The sequence below is a fragment of the Trematomus bernacchii genome, unplaced genomic scaffold (assembly GCF_902827165.1).
Source record: "Trematomus bernacchii unplaced genomic scaffold, fTreBer1.1, whole genome shotgun sequence".
Lineage (NCBI taxonomy): Eukaryota > Metazoa > Chordata > Actinopteri > Perciformes > Nototheniidae > Trematomus > Trematomus bernacchii.
This window is the reverse complement of record NW_022987727.1, coordinates 2,367,328-2,376,640: the sequence shown is the minus strand read 5'-3', so window position 1 is coordinate 2,376,640 and position 9,313 is coordinate 2,367,328. Positions and strand designations below refer to the sequence as shown.

General features: G+C 40.8%; 1 protein-coding gene across 2 annotated transcripts; it reads left to right on the top strand.

Moving 5' to 3' along the window:
- The first annotated feature begins 115 nt into the window (after positions 1-115).
- On the top strand, positions 116-8,168 carry ikzf4 (IKAROS family zinc finger 4). 2 transcript variants are annotated; one of them, XM_034145217.1, is made up of 8 exons: positions 116-696; positions 2,211-2,265; positions 2,363-2,470; positions 2,570-2,872; positions 2,962-3,129; positions 3,982-4,134; positions 4,284-4,415; positions 5,483-8,168. In XM_034145217.1, the coding sequence occupies exons 2-8, from the start codon at positions 2,226-2,228 to the stop codon at positions 6,295-6,297; spliced, it is 1,719 nt and encodes a 572-aa protein (XP_034001108.1). In that variant the 5' UTR covers positions 116-696; positions 2,211-2,225; the 3' UTR covers positions 6,298-8,168. The 2 variants fall into 2 exon arrangements, with proteins under 2 accessions (XP_034001108.1, XP_034001109.1); XM_034145218.1 differs by lacking the exon at positions 116-696 and adding an exon at positions 1,994-2,081.
- The last annotated feature ends 1,145 nt before the right edge of the window (positions 8,169-9,313 follow it).

The window sequence follows — 9,313 nt, the reverse complement described above, 5'->3', positions numbered from 1 at the left end:
TTGCTGCCACCTTGTGTTGTTACAGGTGTAATGTCACCATAAACTATTTCATCACAAGAATTGTACTTGTTTCACTGTGTGCTTTCTTGCTATTACATGCTTGCCTAACAACACCAAGTTGCCTACATATCCTGTCATTTTAGAGCATTTCAATAAAAAAAAAATTAAATTATGCTGTATTCATGTTATTATAGTTCAAAGACAGACGCCAAAAAAGGGAAATAACTTGTAAAAAAAAAACCTACTCCATCCTCTTGCATTTCCGGAAGAGGCCTTTATCATAAACTGTCTGCATTTGCTTTGAATAACTTGATAACATGTAGCAGGTAAACTGGCCTCTGTGCAGCCAGTGTGTCTTTATCCAAACAAAAATGTATGCTCATCAGCCAAAATAAGTCTGCCTATTAGTTATTGTCATGGCAAACATAACATCACATTTTTAGCACCTGTACACGAAGCTGACATGCATCGATGCATTCGGCGATCACTGAATCAAGAGCTCTGTTGTACAATTATTCGGTCTGTATCCCAGCATGGGCCCGGAAGTTGTTTGGGATTCCCAGGTAAAAAAAAAAAAAATCCCGGAGATGCTGTCGTCGCCTGGGAAAACAAAAAGCCATCCAGACAATTAAAAAAGGAAAACACCGATCGGTCGCCAGGTAAGGTGAAGGCTTGTGGACTTCACCGCGGCGCTCGGTAAGACTATCCGTCGGTTTTGATGTGGAAGTGCGGCATGTTTTTGAATAGTTGGTTGGGTGAATGCCATTTGTCGTGTGGTCGGGTGCCATAGCAACGGCTCATGAGAAACATTGTATAGCCCTGGCCGCTTTGACGGGCTCGATGTTGGATGACAGCCGCCTTCATGCGGACAATTTGGACCGGGGCAACTCCTGCAACAAATTGTCGTGTTGTCTAGCCGCTGTCTCGACCGTCTATGAGCTGATTGGTGTCATACATTAACGGAGCACATCCACCGAGCAGCTACAACAAGTAGCCACGCTTATGGCAGAAGAAGAGGCATGATAGTTATTTGAACATGTAAGGCAGTATGTTTTATAGCACAGTCGCCCTGAAAGGACTGTCAGACAAGGGTTATCGCTGGTGCGCGTCCCCCCCCCCCCCCTTTATTTTTTTTAATCGGCGTGCCCTGGTGTGACTGGCGCGTCTCCGGGCTGCATCAGCGCCTGTTGCTCCCCATGCGCGGCCAATGCCAGGATATTCATTTTCCCTGCGATCCGTTGTCTCCGCCCCCCCTTCCCGCTTCACAGTCTCCTCTGTCCATTGTTGTTGTCATCCATTTGAGCAAAAGGTGCAGCATCTGTGTTATTTTTCTGTCCATTTTTTTCCATCATGAAAATAAACCAAGCTTCACCATAACTGTGGTCACAAAAAATCAACATGTTCTCTGGAAACCTTGTTACTCTACACCGCCAGTGTTGAAAATGTGTTGCATACCACTTGAGGTAACTGCACTATGTAACCTAGAATTAAAAACCCAAATGAATAATTATTATCCAATTACAAGTATGCAGAGGGGGTGGACAAAATAACAGGAACAGTAGAACTAAGGAACTACAAAAAATAAATATAACCTGTATTCTCAAAAAAAAATGAGAAGGTTTGTGAAGCTATATAATTACGGAATATATCATACATATGCTGGTTTTGCAAATAGGCTACATTTATGAACACTGGTTAAGGAACATACTATTTATAGCTTTCTAACTTGGATTTGCAAAAATCTGTTTATTGTAGCCATAAAGTAATGTTCTTATCCATCCGTATTCTTTCAATCTCTGTCTTCTTGTTCTGCTCTATTGCTTAATTTCCCTCCTTGAGTCAATGAGGTTTAAGATGTTCCAGCTATTTTGTCCAACCCTGGAGTTTTAACTCCTCCTCTAAAACTTTAAGTCTGTATAAATGTGAGACTTCTCATATTCATTTGCTGGCCACGGCGTGGAAGAATCTACATGATACATAAGGGCAGAAGTTTAATTAATATATAACAGTGAACTAAGACACTTAGATCCGAAAGCAAAGAACTATATCTTTGCTATTCTTATTCTTGTAACAAAGAGCTGGTAAGGATATTTTATATGATAAGCAGCCAAGTTGATATATGCTATTTTCATGTGATTAACATTTAAGAAATTAATTCAACAACAATTTGAAAATAGTAACATTTAGATTTTTGTATCCTATTTTTGTAGGCATCTGGGGAGAGAATGAATGCTGATGACTGCAATGGACGCTCATATGCACCAGGTACATTTATATGTAAAGAAGTAACTTTGTATATTGGTAGGTACAGTCTCCAGGCTTCAATGTTTCCCTTAATAACATGGGCATTATTGTGTTTCAGGTAATGGAGGAGAATCATCTACGGAACAGGATTTTTATAGCGGGTCGCAGGGCCCTTCAGTAAGATCTCCAAACAGTCAGCAGTCCTCACCACACCGCTCCCTTAGTGGTCAGTTATTATACCCCGGTTTTCATTGTGGCCCCATAGTCTGTATGAAATGAATATTTTAAGTCAATGAGTTTTTTTTCCCTTACCCGCTCTACTCAGAAAACTCCATCAAGGTCGAGCTGTGCAGCGATGATGAGTCACCAGGTGCTCCACAGCCGGAGAACAGAGAGGCTGTGAGGGACGATATCAGGAGGGATGACAGAGGGGACCCCATGGAGGAAGGGAGCACAGAGTACGCTAGGGCTGGAAAAGACGGAGGAAGCATTTACAATGACATGGCCAGTCCAAATACTTCTTCACCAGGACCTATCCGGCTCCCCAATGGGAAGCTCCAGTGTGAGGTGTGCGGGATGATCTGCATTGGACCCAACGTGCTGATGGTGCACAAGCGTAGCCACACAGGTGAGGACAAGCCAACAAGTACATTTTAGAGACAGAATACTACCTTCAATGTCATTAAATCCTCTGTCCATTTATCCATGTGTTCATAGGTGAGAGGCCGTTCCAGTGTAACCAGTGTGGAGCTTCCTTCACCCAGAAGGGGAACTTGTTGCGCCACATCAAGTTGCATTCAGGAGAGAAGCCTTTTAAATGTCACGTCTGCAACTACGCTTGTCGCCGGAGAGACGCCCTGGCTGGACATCTGCGCACACATGCAGGTAAAGTGAGCTTTAAGTGCCAGACAACAGGAACTATCATCAAAAGCATGAAGAGCTTTTTCATGTACCTAATTATTTAGTGAACCTGATGGATGCAGTTGTCCCATAACATTATTATTACTTGTATTATGATGAAGGCTATAAAGTGTGTAACAGTGGGGATTCATTAGAACGGCCCCCTTCTGTGAAGAAAGTAGGAAGTCATCTTCACCAGAATGTACTGTAAAACACATGACTAAATATGACATTTAACAGTTTTTGAAAACAGGAAATCCTGTTGGCTCTATAGATTTTGGAACACACATTCAACAGGTGTTGACACCCTCTAGTTACAGTAGGTCTTGTTTGGTGGATTTCCTCGGGTCTCAGGTTCATTTTCGAAGAAAAGATTCTTGCAAACTGGATTTCAGCGAATTGACGTCAGTCTTTTCGATGGCTTTCGGAGAGGAAACGTTGCGGTGAAGGGTGAGGCGTTTTCTGTCGTCAGTGGCGAGCAATATAAAACGATTTCAGGAATTGCCAATCAACGGGGAAATCCATTTTCTCATACCTAGCCATAAATAAGTTATACTTTGCAAAAATCCCCTCCAACAAATACAATAATAAACATCACCACTATGGGTTTAGGTTTGATCAACAGTTTCCTTCGTCTAAGGTTTTTTTTGTTGGGCCAGATAGTGCCTTCATTGATAGATAAAGGCGGAGGGGGAAGACAGATGGAAAGACGTTCTATGATAGTGAGTTGAACCCGCATACTTGGCAGTGGAGACCACATATGGGCCGCTGGCAATAATCACTGAGCTATACCCGTAGATCCGATTTAATATATTTTCTGAATTTTCTGAATTGCAGCCTCTTCTCCAACCGTGGGCAAACCTTTCAAGTGCAGCTATTGTAGTCGCAGCTACAAACAACAGAGCACACTGGATGAACATCTAGAGCGCTGCCATAGTTATCTGAAGAGTTTGGAGCACCAGACAGCAGTCGGCGCACAGACAGCACAGGGTAACATATCAAGCAATCATGAAACTCACCAACAAACGTATACGTTTCTGCATTGTTGTAAATGCAAATAGATTGAATAAAGAAAGTTTAACATATTTATGCACATGAGTTATTTGGTATATTGATGACTATGTGTTTTCTGTTTTAAGGTGAAGAGTCAGTAAATATGGAGACAATTACTAAACCTCTGCTCCAGCCATCCAATGAAAAAGTCCAGTTTGTGGATAGACTGGCTATCAGCATCACCAAACGCAAGAGGTCAACGCCACAGAAGTTTTTAGGTGAGTTTATTTTTGTTAAAGACAATCCATGTTTGTCAGAATTAGTAAGTGTACTGTATAACCTACTATGCATGCATATTCCTTTTTTAAATGTCCATTATATAGTTATATTGATATGTTTTTAGCTTGATAAAGAACATAAATCATATGAACTGGGTCTTTGTCTAATGTCAACAGTTGTCCTGCAGTGACGGGTCAGAATCGATGTTAATTGTTATAATGCCTTTGCGTCAGCGTTGTGTCGTCAATCACTTTCTCATTCTTTACATCCATTTGTCCCATTCTCAAGAACCCAATATCACAGGAAAGCATTCAAGTTTTCTTTCTTATTCAGGGTATATGCAGGAATCCTGAAGTCAAATGGAATACCTTTTAAGACCTTGTTTAAGACCCTTTCCATACATTTTAAGACCTCATCGCCACTTGGAGTTTTAACCGGTTACATTGGCGACACTTTACCTCACATTTACTATATACAGTATTGATTGTCCTTCCTCCTTATCTTCCAACCATTTGGACGCAAACTTGCATTTCCCCATAACGATGTTGTTTAACAACCGGCGTAAACGGACCTTCGCACGCTATCAAGCAGTGAGCGCGTGATGTCCTGTTCAGATGACGTCAAATCCAACGGGCTGCCATAAATAAACTACACAGAATCACACTACACACCAACGCAATGATTACATTCAGGCACACTGTAGAATACAAGCTCTTTGGACAATTTATATACTTATTGAAAACAAGCTACAAAATGTAATACCTTGGAAAATGCCGTTTAATACTTTTTAATAGTCTTAATTTTTGTCCAAATTGATTTATCAACTTTTAATACTTTTTAAGACCCCGCGGACACCCTGTTATTTGGCACAAAAACATCCACTTCCACTGAAGGATGAACTGATTAGATGTTGGTTGTCAAAAAGGTCAAAGGTCACTGTGACCTTACAAAAATGTTATTTTCTGTTCCTCAAGAATTTATATGCTAATCATGACAATCTCAAAGAAATTCAAAGCATTCGACCGCGAGGCGGGAAAATAGTGATTATTGATATTCCTTCTCACAGGTGAAAAGCACATGCACCTTGACCTACCTGAAGCACCTTATGAATTGTCCTCCGGCTCTGAGAAAGAGGGGGACATTATGAACTCTCAGACAGCAGGGGACCTTGTTGGGTTGGCTGGTTCCCGTCTCCAAGGCAGCAGGGGTAAAGGGGATCACCTTGAGCCGCCTGCCCTGTCTCAGCTCCATCCTGCCTTCCTGACGGAGCTACGCACGGTTATGGGCTCAATCAAAAGCAACGTGAATCCTCAAGGCCCCAGAGCACGTGGTGGGGGTGGGCTGGTGGCAGTGTCACTAGGCCTCGCTGGGCATGAGGTAGGTGAAGGCCGCGATGACCAACGCTCAGCCCCCAGCCACACTGCCTCGCCCAACGGCTGCCCCGACTCTACAGACACAGAGAGCACAGCAGAAGAGCAGAGCACAAGGGCTACAGCCCCGACAAGTACCTCCAACAACCACCACCTCCACTACCAGACCCCAGCACTGCCCCGCAACCATCCCACTTCCAGCCCCAGGCGGGCCAAAGACTTGGAGTGGGGGAGAGCGTGTCCTGTGCCCCCCACCATAGCAAAGAGGAACCCTGTCTCACCCCTTTCTTCCAGGGGGACTGTGCAGGTGTTAGACAGGGATGGCCGGGCTGTGAGCTCCTTCCACTGCCAGCACTGTCGCATCCTCTTCCTTGACCATGTCATGTTCACCATCCACATGGGTTGCCATGGCTTCCGCCAACCCTTCGAATGCAACATCTGTGGCCACCGCAGCCAGGACCGCTACGAGTTCTCGTCTCACATCAGCCGCGGAGAGCATCAGGTGGACTGAGGAGAGGGGATAGTAGACAAATTAGGAGAGGTGACTGTTGCGCTTTAAAGTTGTAGGCTCCTGTTTGTTCTGCACCAGATCAGTTGCTTTAAATCCCTAGTGTAGGTAGAAGGATATGTGGTTTTATTGTGAGGATATTTATTAAACTAAAGTGAGTAAAACAATCTTTTTACCGCATCATTTAAAGTTCAGTGGAGGCAAAATACATTCTATGATTGATTGCACTCCCATATCAAATCATCTGGCAAAACAACTGGTTTTGCTTCAAAAGTGCCTTCTTTGAGGATTTCCTCTCGACTTAAAAAAAATGGAGGGGAAGTGGTGCTCAAAAAAACTTGACTAGCCATCTTTTCCTAAGTGATTTAGTTAGCACCTTTTAAAGGTCATGTGCACAGGCTGTTAAGGAAAGCATGGCATGTACATTTTATTAATTCTATTTGGTACGCTAAGAATGCACTAAGAGCTTTGTTTTCGTGGTTGAGGAGGGTACTGTGTCGTGTGTCAGGTAAGCCTAATATGCACTGAGAGCTTTGTAGCTCTGGGTTTAGGAAAAGCTTTTGTCACAGACAAAGCACAGAAATGGATTGCCTTAACTCTTACAGTAGTGTGTTGCTGTGGAAATACATTGTTTACAGCATGTGTGAAGTCACCTCAATGCTTCACAAAGAGACAACGCAGTGAGACTATCAGGACAAAATGAAATTGTGAGGGGAAATGAACTTGAAAACATTTTAGGGCCTTCAGGGCTCAGGCTTAGAACAGTTTTTTAGGATTTTAAAGTGAGCCTTAGAATACTGGTGCAGATCAGACCAGGAGCCTTGTCATAAGATGGCCCAGAGTGCTTTTACAGGATTGCACTTTTTAGGTTCCCTGCTTATATATGAACATCCTTGCCTAATCACTTGATGGCTTTACAATTGTTTTTTTCTGTGATTGTTCTACTGCACTGATAAATTGCATAGTAATCACAATAATTGATCATCTAATTTGCAACACCAGTGTATTTTTAACAGAGCTGACATTTTACAGAAACCCACCATGTGCACTGGTTCTGCGGTCTACACTCAAGTTTGCTGCAATGTGTAACTGAGAATTAAAAAATCTGTTAAACTACAATCGTTATTTTGTGGTTTTGCACTCAGCAGGTAAGGCTGAGTTTTTAAACAGTTTGCATAATGAGAAAACAAATTAATTTAATTAATATTTAAAGATTAACAAATCAGTTTGGATCTGTCAGTTATCCCTTGTGATTATCTATTTAGTGTTGTTTGTTTTAGCCTTGGTGTATTTAATCAGCTATATTCCAAATCTTATCCAGCATATTCCTCAAGTCCATGAAATGTTACCTCCTGCTTCTTTATAGCACCCTAATACCTTATTGCTACAGTATGGTGAGTTATCTGATAATGTTAATATTGGGAACATGAATGACACCAAACTCAGTATTCTTACTTGTTATTGTTGGTTTGCTGCTTCATAGTTTAACTTAATTTCCTTCGATTGCAGGCAAAAATATACTTGAAACTGTTCGAGAAAAAAGTAACCTAAAAATGCACTTGGTTTGATAAATAGAGAAATGTGTGTGAATGGAATATAGCATGTGTGCTTGTCATTTTCTGCTTTTCCCTGAATTGCGAATTATTTTTGAAAATGTGAAGTGATTTCAAGAAGTGAAAATGAGGCATGGGTTTTTGTCTCCTTGTGTGGACTTTTCAATGTTATACGATATTTTGTGAAAGATGTAACATGACAAAACACTTTACCTCAAAGTTAAAGATGTAAAACTGCCTCATTATTTTAACAAGTCGTGTTGCTTTTCAAGATGTTCTTGCCGTTACAAATGCGTGCCCCTTGATATTCTCAAAACTTTTTACTGTCAATAAAGTTGAGTTTATTGTTAAAGTGATTTTCTGGTTTGACTTATACATTAAGAGTTTTTCCATCAGTTTCTCAATGAACAAAAGGTCTTAAAAAAACATAAAATGGTAAAACATATTATATATTGTCACCCTAAAGTAAAGATTATGTATTTATCTATTGTATTTTCCAGTGTTGCTTTAATATATCTTATATATATATATATATATATCTTAGTTTTTAATATATTTGAACTTTAAATTGAATGTTAAGCCTTCAAAGATCAAATAAGCAGTTAATTTCTTCCGAGAAACACATTTGAAAACAGGAAAGTGTTAAAAATGAATAAGGCTTAAAATAGTCTGCCTTATATTCACACCGACATTTGGCCTTTGTGACTTTTGTTATGTCAGATTCAGGTTGCTTTTGACCTTTTTCCCTCTGCAGTGGAAACTCTGTCTGCGGCGGCTCCTACATACAAATTCCAGGTGCAATTCAGAAAGTACATCAAAAAAGACAACCCTTTCAGTGAATGGCAGCAATCAGAAGTGCAAATAACCAAATTATGTAAAACCCACATACGAAAACACAGCGTATTCTTCCTTGCTTTGACAACACACATCGCTGCAGTGTGTGACCTTAAATGCACCCATCAGTATTGAAGTGAACTGAAGGAGAGTTCAACAATGTGTTTTCATTTTAAATGTTTCTAATCCTTGACTACAATTCATAACCACTTCTTAGTGTGTCTATCACTAGATTTAAAAAAACAAAAACACACAACATCTTACAAAAATATCAAATTAATGTCTTTGATGACAGTTGTTTCTGTCTGGCTGTCACTGCACATATACTGTGTGAAGATGTCATATGTCTAAAATAGATTATAATATATGTGCACTGTTCATGCATGTTAATACTTCAGAGACACTGGTGCTGAATTTCTTCTGAGAAAAACATTTGAAATAGGCTGAGTTTTATTGATGTATAAGGCTAACGTTAGACTGCTTTTATTCATGTGACATTTTGGCCTGTTCGAGAGACTTTTGTTGTGTCAGTTTCAGGTTGGTTGTTTCTGCAGTGGAACAATTTGAAAACTCTGTTCAGAACCCCGTTTTTGTTCCGCCTGCAGTGGAAAATCTGTTGAGCTCCTACAAAT

Excerpts from the sequence above, each read along its gene's own strand:
- ikzf4 (XM_034145217.1), top strand. The coding sequence starts at position 2,226 with ATGAATGCTGATGACTGCAATGGACGCTCATATGCACCAG. Across the intron at positions 2,266-2,362 it reads TGGACGCTCATATGCACCAG|GTAATGGAGGAGAATCATCT; the intron begins GTACATTTATAT and ends ATTGTGTTTCAG. Across the intron at positions 4,416-5,482 it reads AACGCCACAGAAGTTTTTAG|GTGAAAAGCACATGCACCTT; the intron begins GTGAGTTTATTT and ends TCCTTCTCACAG.